At 41.0% G+C, this 18,450-nt stretch overlaps 1 protein-coding gene across 3 annotated transcripts in view; it reads right to left on the bottom strand.

The window, feature by feature from the left end:
* The window catches only part of MCF2L2 (MCF.2 cell line derived transforming sequence-like 2), a 149,879-nt gene that overhangs the window by 35,097 nt on the left and 96,332 nt on the right, over positions 1-18,450 (bottom strand). For all 3 annotated transcript variants that reach the window (XM_066193520.1, XM_066193522.1, XM_066193521.1), the window contains exons 16-18: positions 2,989-3,055; positions 1,765-1,880; positions 394-463 (exon numbers count right to left, since the gene is read on the bottom strand). In XM_066193520.1, the coding sequence (XP_066049617.1) occupies positions 394-463; positions 1,765-1,880; positions 2,989-3,055 (253 nt within the window). The remainder of the gene's footprint in view (positions 1-393; positions 464-1,764; positions 1,881-2,988; positions 3,056-18,450) is intronic.

Below are 18,450 nucleotides of genomic sequence, written 5' to 3'. Positions count from 1 at the left end.
AGGAACCTGCTGCAACACCAATATCGTTCTCTGCTTATTTACTGCAGGGTGGTGTCTGGGTTACATCAGACTCCTGCTGTCGATGTGTCTGATATGAAAGCATGTCAAACACTTGGATCACTGTTATTTGCTGAGGGTTTTTTTACTTAAATGGCACTCAAAATACTTGTAAAACACTGATAATGGATCTCTTCCTGTCAGTGAACCAGGTAAAGGGTCAGATATCAGAATACATGCTTTGTAACTGTGGCTTATTTTGGGAATATCTGCTTAGAGGAGAGGAGTTCCCCTCATACACAAAAGCGAACACAGTGAAAAGACGGGAGTACATCTGTAAGTGCTGTAGGGTAAGACTATAGAGATTCATTCAAACCTGAAAAATGATATACTTACTCTTTTCAAAAAGCATCGGGCAAGAAGCTCAGGGTTTTCAATGCAATGTTCTATCTCCTTAAGGAAAATCCTGAGAGGGAGAAAAAAAGAGCAAAGAGTAACATAAAATCCCACTCACACTGTGTGTTAGCTTCTGTGAAATTCCAGCTTAAAGCCTTCATTTTTGTAATATGAGGATTCAATGGGGAAGGTAACAGTTCTGACACACCAAGAAATATGTATTTTAGAAAAATGGGATGTGGCTGTCACCTGATTCCCTAAATCACAAATATTATCATATTTTCTCTGCTCACAAGCATCTGCTACATCAGATTCCTCTGGCTGTTGAAATTTCTTTCGAATCTGTAGCCCAAATACCTGCTTTCCATTTGGGTATGAGGATTTTTCAGAACAGCTAGAAAAGACAGGAATGCTCTGTCAGATGCAGTTGCTCAATCAGCAAGCAGTGAAAATATGGGATGTAGTCTAAAGGCTTCTGCAGTGACCGTCAATGCACTAAACCTTTAGGGAAAGAAAGTTTAGGCTTGCAAAGGGAGAGGAACATCTTTCTCCAAATGGAAGACACAGTCTTTGAAAATAATATATAAACTGGAAAATAATTTTTCTCCCATGCATTAACTACTCTGGCATAATATTAAGACTTGCAAAAGAGATTTTTTAAAATTTATTTTGTTCAACTGTATGCTATATCTTACAGGCAATTATTATTCAAAAGAATTCCTAAATTCCCACTTTGGTTACAGATAGTTTTGCTTAAGCAAGGCTAGGAAAAGCAGGAAATTTGTAGAAGTTGCCCTAAGCTTTGTGTTTTGAAAGCCGATTGCAGAAGAGTAAATCATGTTCATAACTTGTATTCTGTAGTTATGGGCTCTGAATTTCCTTGTCCACAGCATGGACATGGCTTCTGGAAAGGTTTGTGATCTTATATGAGGGATAAAAAGAAAAGTGGTAGCAAATATACAATGTCTTCTGATCTGAAAATAGAAATATAGGACAAATAAGCTGAACACTAAGAAAACTTCCTCACAGAGGTGTTTTGCCTGACAGAAAATATCAAGATTTAGTCCTGTGACATCTCCCAGTGTACCAAGAGAGGTGGTAAAATACTGACCACAGGGGACATTCAGAATGGTTCCTACCAGGGGAAATCACTAGTAAATGCATGAAAGGTACAATCTTCACCAAAAAAAGATGAAACAGATGATCTTGAAGGTGTTCTTTACACATGGGTTTTGTACGACACACAGAGGGACCAAGTGAGGATGACTTTCCCTCCAGTGTATGTGTGAGCATGACAAAGCACCCGACAGGAAAGGACTGGACATGATGGTGGCACCCAAGGATGCAGGACAACCACCAGTTCCTATGTACCTGTTGTGGAAATAGTAGATTTCTGGGAGGTTTCCAAAAAGAATTTCCTTCTTGTTCTGAAGTGCAGATGGAATCAGATGCACTAAATTGGGATTGTCCATTTCTGAAGCATACCCCTGCAGAGAAAAGTGGAAAAGAAAACCAGCCTGTTTTCAGCAGGGAAGTAGTACTGTGTTCAAGGCACTGGAAAGCCCCCAAGTCCATGTGCTTTTGTTCTCAACAGAGCAAACAAAGATTCTCCCATGCCTGCTGCTTTGTTGCTCCCATGAATTTCTGTTTCTTCTGATTTTCCCCAGAGATTTTACCCTGTAACTGTGCAAACACATTTTAACCGCAAATGAACAGGTCACAAGGTTAATAAAAAATAGAATATCTAGGTGTCTAGGATTCAAAAGCCATTTGGGTCATGTAGGGACAGAGACAAATATCTTTCTGCTACCCTGCTTCACTGCACAAGAGTTAGTTTGGATTTATTTGTTGAACTGTGGTATTTTTTGTTTCTTGTAAAAATTGGCTTGTTTCTTCAATAATAACTTTGAGAGAAGAATATTCTGGTTTTAAACTCAGCAGTAATGTATCAATTACCAGAGTTGCCAGCTCCCATAGAACAAATGCAATAAAGAATCGACCCCATGTCCCTAACGTCCCACCCAAATATAAGCATGATTGATCCCTACTCAGTTCTGTCCTCCCATGGATTAGGGACCTCAGACTCCACACACACTGAGTATGCTGGTATCCTATCGGTTTCAAAAGCTCAAGAGTTATATTTTCAGCATGAGCTGTTTGGGTTTTTTTCTGTATTCAAGCACAACAAGGGACAACAAAGAAGAGCAGGAGGGGTGCCTTCCTTTTTCCCAATCGTTTTCCAAACGTACATTCACAGAGTTTAGTGTCTGGCCCCATGCAAAGGTGCTGCTTCTGAGACCCATTGGTGATATTTTGAAAAGACATTATTAACTCTTTCTTTGTCCATATCTTTCAGAACTATGCAAATTGTCATTCTGTGGGCTCGGGCCAGAGAAAGTGCCTTTTCCTTTAAGCCCTGAGGAAGGATGTTCAAAACATCCTTCCCATTCTCCATCTCCAAGGCTGAACTATCTTGTCAACACAGCCTGTGTGCTATAAACAGGAGGTGGGAGTGCTCAGCCCATGAAGGATGTGCACCTGCAGTGATGATTTAGAGGTTAAGCACCAAAAAGTAATTTCAGAAGAGTTTCTTACCTCTATTATACTTTGAAGTTCTTCTACATAAACACGTTCTGTTTCTATCAGCTCATTGATTATGTGGCTGAAAGACAAGAAGGTAGAGAGTCATAGTGTTAACCAAGCACATGTGAAAGAAAAAAAAATGCTATTCCTTACATATTCCTGCTTATGCCTCCAACTAGACACAAAAACCCTCTGAAGGTCATTTCTTGGTTCTTCAATATTGTGCCTTGTTGATAAGATTAAAAGACCTAAACACATCTTGGACTGCAATTTTTTTCAGCTCATTTTAAACTTCATCTTGGATTCTTTTGTCATTTTTATGCCTGCAAACCGAAAAAAAAATCCCAAGAAGGAGAAAAAAAGGTTTCTCTTATAAGAATAACCAATACTCAGTAAAATGAAACTATACTTCAGAGCTATGCTAATGTTTCATTTTTTTTATAAAATAAACAAAATCAGTGACTAGACTTCCATCCTTTAATACAACGCAAAAACAGACAACAGGATGATGTCAGAAGTCTGAAAACATGAAAGGAGATTAGAGTAAAATATTTTTACTACACTTTGGACTTTTCTAATATTAGTTAAATGCTCCTAGGTAACTTGAAGACATATATCTTGAAGATGCCTGACTTATTTCAGAGAAACATGAATGTAACCAATTCACTTTTGGACAAACAACTAATTAAATTTTAAAATAAAATTGCATTAGATCTCTCATGTTTTTATGCATCAAATATCCCATATTATCAAGAAAGTGTTTTCTTTACTGCTGTTATGAACAAAGTTTCCAGACAGCTCCTCCAGAGGTTTGAGCAGTAGGAAAGGACAAGTACTTGGTGTTCTTTTCCTGGCCTGTGCATCTCTAGAGTCTTTAAGGACAGCTACCTCAAGCCAAAACACATCCCCAGAAGGACACTAGGGAATAATGTCTAGAGGAACTGGAGTGTGGCCAGCCATGAGCAGCACACAACTTGAGGCTGGTAAAGTGTAGGCAACTCTTGGCATCAATACCAGCCCGTGCATTCATCCAGCATCTCCCTGCACACACTGCCTGTCCTGGTTACCTGGCTTTGTTTGTCACACATCACCAGCCAGACCCCGTCAGCCCTTTAGATCATGAGTCACATCTGTTGCATCCACTATAAGGGGATTTCCTCATTCTCCACAATTTATTAGGATGTCCTTTTTGGTTAAAAAATCAATCCCACTTTGATAAAGCCTTGCTTGAATGGTTTGGCCAAGCATTTGAAAATAAAATAGCCACATTTCAGCTTGCAACTTGAAATGCAAAAGCATTGACTAAAACATTACTAAGCTGCTACAATAGATTCACTGGTTTCCTTTGGATTTTCCCAGTCCTTTTTCAAGGAAATGTGGTTTTGTAGGCTAGCTGGGGACCACTTATTCAGGTCTCAAAGGCTATTACTCCTTTATGGACCACTGCTTGAGAAACATTATAAATACTGAGAAAACTAGACCTTACCTTTAACTGAAATTAAATTCAAATTATGTTAAAATTCTATTTAACAGAATTTCTGTTTGAATTCTATTCTGTTTCAAATTTTGTTATAAAATAGCTGAGATTTCATTGCTGTCTTGACGTAATGCCTTAAATTGCAGTGTCTAGCACAAGCTAGGGCAGTGGGCGAGGGCTGTACCAATGTTCCCCTGGCCACACTCGGGTCCCATTGGACACTCTTGCACTGGCTGGGAACTCCTGGTGACTCTCTCTGCTCCCCCTCAGGTGTCCCCAGTTTGGGAGACCCCCAAAATGTTCCACTGCTGATTGTGCCAGGACCGGAGCTGCTGGGCAATGAGGGAAACTCAGCACATACCTGCTGCCAGTATCACATTTAACAAAAATATGAGGCAGCAATTGACAGGATTATTGTCACAAGCAGCTCTTCCCACCCCCTTTTCCCCTTTGACATCCACGACAAGGTTAGACGTCGTTCCTAGGGTAACTGGGCTGTGTGAGGTAAAGGGGCAGGGGAGAACTTCCACACTGTATTGTTCATTCATTTCAGAGAAATTCTGCAAGAATTTGAGGTTTGCATGGCAGCAGTCCAAACACAACAAAACTCTGAGCTGGCTGAAGTTTATGGGCAGCTCTCACAAGGATAACTCCTCACCAGGATCATCCCCAAGCAAACAGGCCATCTCAGCAGGGATGGTAAAGGATTAGGCATGTGACCTAATGGTCAGAATCTGAGAAATCCCTAAGGTCCTATCTGTAGGCATCCTTGTTGCTAGTAAAACTTCATTCCACTCAAGTATACTTGCTCCTTCCCCAGTGAAACAGAGATTCACCAAACCAGCAGAGTTAGCCAAAGGTAGAATATTCTGGTCCCAGGAATACCTGACTCAGTAGCTTCCTGACATGGAAATAGTGATGTGAAACACTGCTCAGGAGGTCAAGGCCATCATTCCCGCTGTGGAGGGAGTTAAACATGTCCTAACAGAGGGAGCTCAGTCACCACCGACCCGGCAGAGCCCTGTGTGTGGCAGGGCCCCTGCCACCACCACACCTTGGCAGAATTAGTGTTTGTGGCCGGGATCACACACAGACTCACTGATACGATGTTGTCAGATGTTCCTCCTGCAAAGGAAACTTTTTGGTATGGAACCTAATTACGATGCATCAACTTGCTCACATTTGGTTGGATGATTGACCTGGGTTTCTACGGAAACACTGTGGCCTTGGCTACACCAAGACCACATTTCCCACAAGGGGGATTTTACAGAGGTGTCATTTGGGCAAGTTTTTCTCACTTCAAGCAGCCGTGATATCCTGTGCCCCTGCAGCACTACTAAATTCACATTGAGCCACTTTTCACCACTCCCAGCTCTGAGAAGCCCTGAAGTGCCAGCACAAAATGGATGGTAAGAAAGGAGAAAGTAATAAGAAAACTACTTCTGCTTTGTCAATAGTGCTGTCTCTGACAAGTTAGTCATGCCATGCTGCAGTGAAGAAAAAAAAATTATTTCACAGAGAAAGCTCCTCAGCAAGGGTGAGAACGTAGGAGCTGCAATGGACAAGAAAGCATTGGGAAAAGACTTGTTTTTAGCCAAGGCTGTAAGTGAAACCTTGAAACTGAGGTAAACTGACTTTTAGAGATGCATTTCTCTATAAGCCCCTGCCTGTGCTGGTATTTAGATCAAAGGCAGCTATTTATATCACTTCGGACTGTGCAAATAGCAATTAGCAGTGTTGTTGCTATAAGTATAAACTTACTCTGCACTGTATCGTTTTGCTGCAACAAAACTTTGTCAGTAGGTATTTATCTGAGCTGGCTTCTTTGGGTAACTGAGAGCACATTTCTTGGGAGGTCCTCACCACTGACCATAAAGCAGACACTTATCAGACCACCTCATCTCAGTAACTCTTTCTCCTCCCTTCTTCTTTAATAACAGAAGGGAAAAGAAACATAACTGAATGGTTGGCCAAGCTCCCCAGGGGTGTGAGGACATTCTGCAAGTCTCTGTCACAATTATTTTAGTAGGATGATTTCTCTGCTGTGATATATGCTGCCTGAAAAAAACCCATCAAATATAATGAAACACTAAGCAGGAATATTATCTAGAGACTACCACAACCTATTAATATCTCCTCTGGCTAAATCTCAATTGCTTTGTCCTCGTACAGTTATTATTTGTGCATCCTGCTCAGACGACAATATAAACTAATTCAGGATTTTTGTTTCCATAGCTGTGTTTCTCTAAAAAACTCATTGGCTCACCTCCACTCACAGATCCTGTTTCTGTGCCAGGATTTGCTATCACACGTGCCTGTCCTGATAAGGAGTCTTATCTCAGAAGAGAAACTGAAGCCATCAATTAGAATTAAACCAGTGAGCTTTTCTGAAAAGGACCTCCAGCATAAATCATAACTGGTGCTCCAACATTGTTATGCTGCAGAAAACCTGGCTGCATGACAGGTGTGGAACCAGCAGAAATGGCACTTGTGCATGAGCTCTCCATACCTGTCTTACAAAAACAAATGGTTCTAGTAGATCAAAAACTTCTAGTACATGAAACAAGAGTATTTTCAATATCCAGAACAGCAGACAATGGCTATGCAAGAGCAAAATATTTAACTTAATAAATTAATAAAAACCCCACATCCATCACTTCTATAAATAAATTTAATATAGATAGAGAGCTACTTAAATTGAAAATACCGCCTCTTTTAATACCCAAGGCTTCAAAGACAATAGTAAGGACTGAAAGAACCTGTGTGCAGTGTAACGGAAACATAAACACAGAAAAAATATCAACATTGGATAAACTTGGACTTAAGGGAAGTCAGACTGAATAATTTACTGGCTTGCAAAAATGAGCACAGTGGTAAAAATCTCCCTGGTCCAGCACTCTGACTAATTCTAAGTACTGTGAATTTCCTGTTTCTGAATGTAAATAAAATTTAACAAAACCATATTTTTTTGCAATAGTATCTTCTTTGTAGGTAGTATATGATGAAAGTCTCATTGTTGCAGTTGAAGCAGAATCATCAATAAATATCACATCCAGTTTTGAATTAGAAATCACTATAAGAAATTCTAAGTCTGGTCTAATCGTAAAATCTCTAAATTATCTCAGTGCTATGGAATGAAAAGAAATGACAGAATATCAGTAGCTGAGTAGAAAAAACTTCCATTTCATCTACATAATTGCATTTAAGAGGAATTTTTTGTTTGTTTCTCACAGTGCTAAAAAGGCCTTTTTCAGTTGAAAAGTATTCTCAACTGAGGTTGTGCAAACGAAATTTGAGTAATGAGTCAGTTGCTGTAGTTTAGCCCCTAAAGTGGAATAAAAGATCATTCTGGACCTAAGAACCCTTGTTTCAACAGAACTCGTTGTTAGTGAATTCAGTATATATTAGTTGATACAGAAAAGAGTTCTGATTTCTCTGCCATTTACTCCTTTTTTTATTTTTTTTTCCCCAGTGAGAGCAATGCCTTGAAAGAACAACAATTGTTCTTAAAGTACATTTCATGGCTGCAAACAAATCCCAACTAAGCAACTTCGAGAAGCATAAGGGACTTAGGTAATACACTCTACCCCATCTCAAAATTAGTGCCCTTTACTGAAGTTATTGTAATTGCCTGCTGCAATGTCAAATGGATTTGCTCCAATTGTTATGGAAGTTCTTCTGAGCAGAAGGACTGTGTCTTTGTTAGAAATATATTTCACCACCAAAGTCACCATTTGTAATATTTTGCTTCTGAAATGATCTGAACTCTTCACATAAAAGGAATTGTCCCACATTCATTGTTCCCAAAACAAATGACCTTGGGGAAATAATTTTATATATCTTAATTAGTTGACCTACATTATAGGAACCAGAGCATAGTTGTTAATGGAGAGGTAAATTAATCAAATCACCTACAGAAAGGAATAATATGAATAGAGGACTAAAAGTCACACAGGAGTTGTTTCTCATATCAACTGTGCATCTACACTGAAAAGATGCATCTCTGAGCCCAAATTTGAGCTATCTTTAGACAATGTGGATGCTACAGACTGGTCTTTACTGTGGGCCAAAATAACAGACCACATAGCTGTGTATATATTTTGTCAACTACTCATATTTCTGAACTACCCATCAGGCCCCCCTCGTGATTTTGGTTATAATCTTGCAGCTGCACTGTTTCTGTTTGGTGATAAAAATATATTTAGCTCTGTGATACTTCAGCATTGAGTAATCAATTAGTTAGGAGCACGTGAATAATTTATATACAAAAACAGTGTAACTGCTAAGAGTTATTAGTATTAGGTCATATCCTAGCAGATTGTAGTAGGTTGGTAGTAAATTGAGATCCATAGAAACTACTACACACACATGCTTGTGAAATATCTGATGTAACTGGGACACTGCAGGTTAACAGGTTGCTCCCACACTGTGCAGACTTCCATGTCATTTCTTTGTTTGCATGAGATCATGAGTATTAATATTCAGGCCACAGAATTAACATAATTACTCAGATTTCAGTATTCTTTTTTAGAAATATTACCCAGTCAAAAGAAAACATGGTGATTTCCTAGGGCCAGGCAGATCTAGTACAAGAACAAACCATATTGCATAAAGGATTTAAAGTGAGGACAGAGGAAGATGACATAATTCTTCACTATACTTGCTTAAGGATGGATTTGATCTGCTGAACTGAAGCCAGTATGGGTACCTAAGTTTACCAGCCAACAAAGGAAGCTCACTGCTTTTTAAAATGTAGAAATATAAATATATGCACATATGCATAAAACTAAAGGTAATTAATATACTAACACTGACATTTACTCTCATACTTGCTTCTAGCTAGTAATGATTATAACATACCTTATGAGTATACATCAGTGATATATATACATATCACTGATATATATATATATGTGTGTGTGTGTGTGTGTATCAGTCACTGCTGATATTCAAAAGATAAGGCTTCTGAAATGAGGCACTTCAGATTTTGCAGGTCCTACTCATGTGGGAAATTCACGGGGGTTTTGTGTCCTGGCAGTAATTTCTTCTTGGCTGCCTTTTTCTTAAAAGCTGAAAATAGAGCAGGTAAAACTCTAGATATGTAATAGTTTCTGACTTCTGAAAAAAAATAGTTAACAGCTTTTTTCTATGCCCAACTTGACTTTTACGACAGCAACTACTTTCAGATTACATGCTCTACGCTTTTTCCATTCCTTTGTAGACACAATACAACAATATCCAAATACCAGTTGACCTCATTGAGCAAGAAATCTGATAAGGGCTGACAATGCTGTGGATTTTTCCACACAGGGTGGTAAAGTACTTTTTCAATAACAGCAAAAGTTGCGGTGGTAAAACCCCGAAACTTTCAGACAGACAAGACCACGGATATAAAACCCAGAAGTAGGTTAAAGGAAACTTAATGGACATTGTTTCTACTGAGAATTCCTGTTGACTGCTAGAGCTCAGGCTCTAAGTAAACTTAAACCTAAATCATGCCCACAGCCTCTCCCCAAAATTCTCTGTAGTCTCAGATGGGTATCCTTGCTGGTGGGTGCCTTGGTGGGACAGGGAAGGATTTAGGCACATGTGACTCTGCTCCCCACAGATTCCTACACCACCCTAATCCTTTACTGCAGAGCACCTCTGAGAGTGCTGTGACTTACATGTCTCATGCCTGTGGTACTCACTCGTCCCCTTCCTGTCCCTGCAAGGACATTTTGTGCCATACAGAGCCATTTTTGCTTGGGATGCAAAAGCTTAACACAGAACTATTGTTTACCTCATGCAAATGGCAAACAAATTCTATCCTGAAGGGCCAACTTCCTCAGGAGGAGAAGAGCATCAGTGATTTTGAGTCTCATGGCAGATCTGCCTTTGATAGCTTTGTTCTGCAAGACTTTGTAAGGCCATTAGGGTAGAATGCAGAATTAATTTCCTTAGTAAAATTAATAATAATTGATATTATGGACAGGCCTGAGTTTATGTTGGAGAGGGTTGGCCAGGGAAGTTCATGTTGCACTTGGAAGTGAGAGCATAGGTTTGGTGATGATGCCTCATCCTTTGAAGGTTTGTATTTCAAGCACTGGAACAGGCTCCCCAGGAAGTGGTGGAATCACCAACCCTGGAGGTATTTAAAAGTCGTGCAGATGTGGCACCTGGGGACATGGTTTAGTGGTGGCCTTAGCAGTGCTGTAACAGGACACAGCATTGTGCCAGACTTACAATTTATGGTCCCCCAGCCCAAACTCTAGCGTGTCTAGGGCCCTGATTTTAAATCTCCTCAAGAATCAGTATTCTTTGGGGCCTGGGAGAAATAAACTCAGGTGTTAGTTATGTGACAATGGCAGTGGAACAGGGAGAGAAAATTCTGACAAGCTCCAATGGAGTTTACAAGAGTAACTGGAACACATATTATGCTTTAGTTAATCTCTTCTTGGCACATTTACATTAGACAGTAAGTTGTGAACTGCCACGGCTGAGGACAAACTTTTGTGTGTCACACTTCCTCAGCCACAGTAATCTGGGCCAGAGGGGCAGGCAAGGATCCTGCCATGTGCAGCTACCACACTCCACCCAGCAGGGACTGGGAATCACAGCTCTCAGCAACATCCACATCCATTTACTAAGCTATACTTTGGACAACCCTGTGGGCCACACCCCGAAACACTGCTTGCAGAATTTAATTATAAACTTAGAGGAAGATACGCTCTTGGAAGATATTCCAAACTTAGAAAGAAACTTCAGAGAATTGTCGGAGAGACTCCAGCTGGAGAATGTGTTCCGAGGGCCACTTTACTCAGTAGGAAACTCAGAGGGAAACCCTCATAATTGCAGATTGCATGAAACTAGAAGGATATTACCCAGCATTTGGGTTTCTTACTTTTTTTCTCTAAGCAGCTGTTAATGGGTAATTATCCAAACAATCCCAAGATAATGCAATAGGACAGAGAGATTGCTCGGCTCATCCATGAATGCCATTCCTCTCCTTTTCTCCCAGAAGATTTGGCTTATCAGCCTCAGTGGATTCTGCAAGTCTTACACAAGCCTTGCCTGCACGAGAAACGCCTTGTTTGCCACTCCAGTGTTTGTAGTTAGAGCTGGGGCTGGGCACAGCTGCCTGGCAGAGGGAAGAGCACTGCACCAGGCATGGCTCTTACAGAGGCTGGAGCTCTTGGTGTCCTCTGCCCACACAGCAAGTCTGGCCTGACAGACTACTGGGGGAGCCAGCACAGACAAGTAGAACTTAGGCACTTTAACCAAGAAGAGCACACTCAGGGCCACATTGTTTAGCTCTAATGCAGGTCAGGTGCCATAAAGGCAAGACGGTCCATGCTAGTCTGTCCAACACGGCTGTTAACCAGGGAACAGTGTTTGAAGACAAGTTTGTAACAACTAGAAATGCAAATAAAGCATCAGTGTCTTCCAAACAGAGGCTATAGAGAAAGATCAGCAACAGTGTATTGAATAATCTGCATATGCACAGGAACTTTGCAGTCTACAGAGGAGCTGCTGGACAGACAAGTCATACTACGTAAAACAGAATTCCTTTCTAGACTCCTACAAAGAACGAATGTTCCTGCTGGATGAAAAAATCCACATGAATTTTCAGAAGTGAATACAGAATTCTAAACATGATTACGTCACAAATCTTCCAAACCTACTTGTTATATTCCCAGTTAATGAGCAACTTGTTAAATGCAGGAAGTAAAGTCAGCAGTGATTTACTGCACAGTGCAATTGATAAACCACTGCTCCATTGAATCACTGCTACATGCGACTGAGTGATCTCTCTGCTCTGTCCTGTCTGCTGCTGTCCTGCAAACCGTGCAATTATTTAGATCAGTTCAGTGTGGGTGCAAGTCAATGACATCTGATTAGGCAACATGACGTGCTCTTTGTGCTGTTGTAAATAACAATGTGAAGTGCTCAGCACTCCTCCATGAGCGAATTGACAACACAGGAGCTACATGTTTTTAACTACAGTTTAAAAACAGATTCCATTGAAACTCGTGTGAATGTGCAAAGGGAAGGCTTTGGCAGCTGTCTGGAGAATTTTACACTCTGAGAGGTGTGATTGCTCCTGGTTGGTTTCAGTGACAGAGTAGAGACTGTAACTGTTCTGCCCTTTACAGAGAAAGCAGCACCACCTGAACTGAGGTGGTATAAAATCACACCAGTGCCTCTCCTTCTCCTTCTCCTTCTCCATCCATCAACTTGGCACTGATAACAGGGCTATTTTCCTCTGCTCCTTGGCTTGTGCCTGTGTTACCTGGGATTTCGAGGGGTCCTTCAGGCAAATACATAAAGGCTAAGGACTGTCAGAGCAAAGTCAGGTTTTTGTGGAGAGGTGAACAAGCTAGAGGTAGGGGAGAAACAAACACACAGAACTTCAAGTCCACATGTGCTTCTTCAGAGGAGATGCATCCAGTCCTAAGCCAGCAGAGAGCTGCCTTTCTTTGCATGTGCTCTGTAAACCCTGAGTTGGATCTGGGGTTTGAGGGAGCAGACCATTATTAGTCCTGTCCTGCATAGGCAGAGGAAGAGGAGGGAGACTGCTGCCCATTGACTATGTGCTTGCAGAAAGCTTCAGCTCTTTTCTAGTGAAGCACACGAATTTCTGTGACAGGGACAAGACAGAAGATACCTCTGATCCTAATCACCCCATGGGCCTAAACCAAACCAACCATCCAGGATGTGCATGTGGCTAGCTGCATTCCAGGAGCCTGCCCGGAGCCAACAGGCAGCAGAACAACTGCCCAGAAAACAAGTTGAGGAATTCCTGGAATTTCTGAAGAGCATTAAAATAACTTTAGTATCCAATAGCAAGCAGGTATGAGAGATAATAGCAGAAGTGACTGCTAAATACTCTTTGATATTCGATTAAGTGCAAATTTTCTAAGAAAACATACTGAGTATTTTTTTCAGCTTTTCTCTACCTCTAAGACTCTTTGGGAGCAAAGATACAAGGACTTCAAGGATTTCAGGAAGCCTCCATAACACTCAATCCACTACTGCATTGTAACAATCAGAATTTCTCTTCTCCTGTTCATAATAATTTTCCCGATTCCCAGAAATATTTGGAACTCTAGTAGGAATACATCTCCCCTTGCTATTCTACACAGATTTCTATCAGCAGCCAGATCTCCCTACATGGCAGCATACACTTCACTTCAAAGGTCTTCCCAACCCTTTAGGCTGTAATTAGACTTGTAAGTGCTGGAGCCAATCTGCCCAACAGCGAAACTTCTCTGAAAACAACGATTTTGTAAAAGTTAAAAGAGATGATGGCAAACAAGAAATGACTTGTGGCTTCTTGAAATTTCTTCTGCTGACTGAACTTTCATTAAGTCTGGTGAAAGAAAACTGCTCCCTGTGCCTATTGATAAAGGCAAGAACATGGTTTGTCTTTTGAAATGTAGGCTCCAAGTCCTTCCCCTCTACCAGCTGGAAGTTTTAATGGGCCTGGAAATCAGACTGGAAAGACATGCTGTTGGGCTCCTACTGTAATACTCAACAAAATCACCTTCTTTCAATTGTAACAGAAGTCTTATATTACACTATTTTATGAAATTTGTCATTTATTCCATTTACACACTGAATGGAAACCTTTGTAATGGATCTTACTTATGCCATGTAAAGGGGGAAAAATCCTTGTCCAGTCTGAAAAAGAAAAGGCTTTGGGAAGACCTTTATATGGCCTTTCAAAATATAAAGGGGGCTTATAAGTGAGAGACATTTACCAAAGCCTGTAGTGACAGAACAAGGGACGATGGTTTTAAACTGGCCAAAGGCAGATTTAGATTAGATATCAGGGAGAAATTCTTTACTGTGAGGGTGGTGAGACACTGGAACAGAGAAGCTGAGGATTACTCATCCCTGAGATTGTTCAAGGCCAGGCTGGATGGGGCCCTAAACATCCTGTTCTAGCGAAAGGTTCCCTGGCCATGGTAGGGGAGTTGTGCTACAAGATTTTTGGATCCATTCCAACCCACACGATTCCATGATTCTAATATTTATCTCTGCCTCCTGTAGAAGCTATGCATCTTTGGCCAACACCTAATGAAATCAGAAAACTTACTTCTCTCCTGCCATTCGCAGCTCTGATGATTACAATAAGCACTTGGACACCGAAGCTTTTAGTAGCACTCCCTGAGCTACCAGTATTTTTGACACCAGTCCACACCTAAATTTAGCAATTCCCAGACCTAATGTCAGCACAACTTTTCTATGCTGATTTAGAATAGGGCTCTGGCACAATATTCTCATTCTGAAAATAGCTCCTAATTCTTTACCCAGGGCAGAAGTGCTGTCCTGCTCTACCCACACAACCTGATGATTCAGTGGTACACTTATGCTCAGGGTGATGCACAGACTGAATTATGGAGGTCCCCAGTCCTTGTTAGATCAATAACACCGACCAGATAATAAGATACACTGAATCTAAAGGATTCTTAGATTTAAATAATATCCCAATGTGCAATTGGAACCTGTCATTTAAGGGCACAAACACCTTCAGGCACACAGGCTGCACACTCCAGGGTGTGAATATGCAAAGTGAGAGCTGGCTGCTGGCGTGCAGAAGTGATCCCAGATGCTGCACAGGTTTCCTCAGTATGTAAAGAAAACTTTATGTGCATGTTCAGAGGACAAGCAGTGAGTCCGGACTGTGTACATGCTTGGAGACTATTTTGCATGTGTATAGAAGTGCTCCATGCATACGTGATAGCTGAGGCCACCCCTTATTCTTAAACTTGACTCTCTTTCATTAAAGTCACAAAAATGATACCTCGGATTCCACACCCTGGAACTGGTCATTCATGAAGTCTACCTGAATACAAGTGTAGGAGAGGTTACTGTCTCATGAGAATTTAATTCAGAAAGCAGGGATTATGCTGCTTATGTGACATGCCTCATCTGAGTACAAAACCACCAATGCCTTGCAATTTTCAGCTTATTATTCAGCAGTAGTAGACCTGAATGAAGATGAAACATGAATAACACTGTAACTCCTGCCACTGCACAACAATCACTTCAAGACACACATTGCTGTGCTTGTAAGTGACCTCTGTCAAGGCCATGTTGACCACTCACTGAGAACACAAAAACCACATGCACGATTTTGGGGTCATCTCATGAAAAGAGTGAAATTGTGGTCGGAAAGCCCTGAACAGATGTCATACTTCTGTGTTTTCAAAATGAAGCACTAACACTGCCCAACAGTCTCCCAGCTCTTGTTTCAAGGTGGACTAGAAAAATGCTGGGTTTATCAGATCCAAAGCAATTCAAACAGAAAAATATGCCAAATTTACAGGAATTTCAGTTTCCTATCTAATCGGGATTGCCAAAATCAGCTTTTTGGATGGAGTTTCTTGATCAGTTTATCCACTCCATAACTATAAAGGAACAACTGTGCATCTCTGCATGTTCCCAATCACTCCATCCTGCCCCCTTCCTCACATTTGACAGTGAGTGTACACCAGTATGCATACTCAGGTAAATTGGTGAGCAAGAGGAGTTGAGCCAGCTCAAAATCAACCTCACAAAAAAAAAAAAAAAAAAAAAAAAAAAAAAAAAAAAAAAAAAAAGGTCATACTAATGGCTCAATTGCCAGCCCTACAAAACGGGTAAGAAGGGACTATATGAGGTGGGTATGGGAAGAGAGAGCAAAAGGTGCAGCAGCTGCCCTAAATTAGCCTAGATTGGTTGTGAAAACATTTTGGGAATAGATCTATCAATCAGATTTCCAGTCATAAAATCACACCACAAAACACCCAGCCAAATAATTTCCCCACAATAACATTTGAACATAAATTGGATCACATCCCAGCAAAGCAGTCAATGCATTTAAGATACTAAGGAATGCAGTAGTTGGGACTCCATGGATTTGGCCAGTTTGCTACAGGAACAGGCTGCCTACAGCCATTTGTGCAAATGTACTAGAAAGGGTTGCCTTGCTTAAAATTTTGTCCAAAATCCCCAGTTCTGTTATACTCTATAGTCTAAGCACAAAGTCATGTGGTTGCAAAAGACTTTCACATGTCTCATACAAGAAACACCTCAAGGATACACAGAAAGATGCTGGTTTGGCTTATCAAACAGAACTGTGCCTCTGGATTTTTAGATTGTGTCTCCATTAATTGAATATCTCCTCTCAAATAATCTTGGACCTGGACTATACTGGGCTGCACTGGACAATACAACAGGTGCTGTTGGATCATGCCAATCCACCCTGTTGGGATGGGTCTGCAGAATGATGACAGCAACAGTTGGGCCAGAATCACGTAGCAGAACCCCTCTGAAAGTACTGTGTGGCTTCCACAGGGCTCCTCATAGATTCAAAGGCTCAGAAGCGTTAAATGACAGATCTCAGATCCCAACCTCCTTGTACAAATACTTCATTGGTAAGTAGGCTTCTGCGTTACAAAGTATTTTATGGAATTTCCCTCCAACCTTCCTCTTCCACTGCGCTAGAAAAGCTAAAACATGTTGCTCATATAGTAGGAAGCAACAAGAGCACAGCAACTTAACACAAATCTGCAGGAATTACAAACCATCCTACAAAACTGTAACATCTTAGGTGTTTCTTCATGTTCTGTTGAATCCTGTCAACTCATTATTTACTCTGAAAAAAGGCCTGAGGCTTCCAGCTGGGTGTGAGGCCAGTGAGTGGCCCGCACAGGAATCAAACCCACAGCCTGGGCTGATATTGGCCACATGGTCTGAGCAAGTGAGCGAAATAGAAAGGCTGTTTGGGTAACAGGGATCCACCTGCCTAAACCCCCATCCCTATGAACCAACTGCACTGTCCCGCATCCACTCCCCTAGCACTGATAAACCACTTTGCTCTCTCTAAACACTCAGTGACCTGAGCCTGTACGTGCAGAACAGCCAGGGGAGGTTTCCTGGGGAAAACCACGTGTGAGGGGCCTCTCAGAACAGCCAGCCAGAGAGTGCTGCCTCCTGCTTTGTTGGTTTAGAGACACAACCGGCTCAGCACTTCTGCCAGGGCTGAGTGGGCCAGATATGGCCGAGTAGGGATGGTTAAGATGTAATTTATAAACAAATAAGGGTGGTGCTCTGAAAAACTTCCTACCAACATCACTGGGGAGGGAAAAGAAAACGTGGAGCTTAATTTCTTAAGAAGTTTTATCTCAACAGAGGACCTAACAAGATTGGGAAGGGAAGGAAGGGAAGGGAAGGGAAGGGAAGGGAAGGGAAGGGAAGGGAAGGGAAGGGAAGGGAAGGGAAGGGAAGGGAAGGGAAGGGAAGGGAAGGGAAGGGAAGGGAAGGGAAGGGAAGGGAAGGGAAGGGAAGGGAAGGGAAGGGAAGGGAAGGGAAGGGAAGTCCATTTTACATTCTGTTTACTGAAAAATAAAACCTATGAAGAGATACAGATAGAAATTTCCTACAGTAATTTTGGGTCAGAAGCAGGACATTTGTGAGGGCAAAGGAAAGGTTGTTCATCCTTTGAGCAGATGTCACTTTTCAGGAAAAAAGTGGACGCAACTGTAAGACAAACTCGGTTTCTTTGCAGTGCTGATTAGAAATAGTAATTTTTTCTTCAATAATTGAAATACCTCTGATTTTGTTTTCTATGGAACCAGTTCTTCAAATCTTGTAATTATGTCTGAATGATGTTTCCACATAAACACATCTTAAATTTTAGTTACCTCCTGATTTTGAGAATGTGACTCATTGAAGCTGTATTTTCTGAGAGCTGCGTTATCCAGACACAGATAAAGCAGAAATTACACTTTAAAGTAAAAAAATAAGAATAATGTATGGAAAAAAACCCCACCACATGTGTGAACCAGGGAGGGAATCAACAATTATCATTTTGGCAAGAAAAAATAATGATGCTTTGTTTATAAGGTTATTTCTATTTTTATTTAAACACTGCTCAGATAAGATACCAAATTTCCACAATGACCTATAAATGTTTCCTTCTAAAGTGAACTGAAGATTGCACAGAATTATATTTCATCTTACTGCAG

The sequence above is a fragment of the Chamaea fasciata genome, unplaced genomic scaffold, assembly GCF_029207755.1.
Source record: "Chamaea fasciata isolate MVZ Bird 193981 ecotype frontalis unplaced genomic scaffold, bChaFas1.0.hap1 SCAF_11, whole genome shotgun sequence".
Taxonomy (NCBI): Eukaryota; Metazoa; Chordata; class Aves; order Passeriformes; family Sylviidae; genus Chamaea; species Chamaea fasciata.
This window is presented reverse-complemented; position numbering and strand designations above follow the sequence as displayed.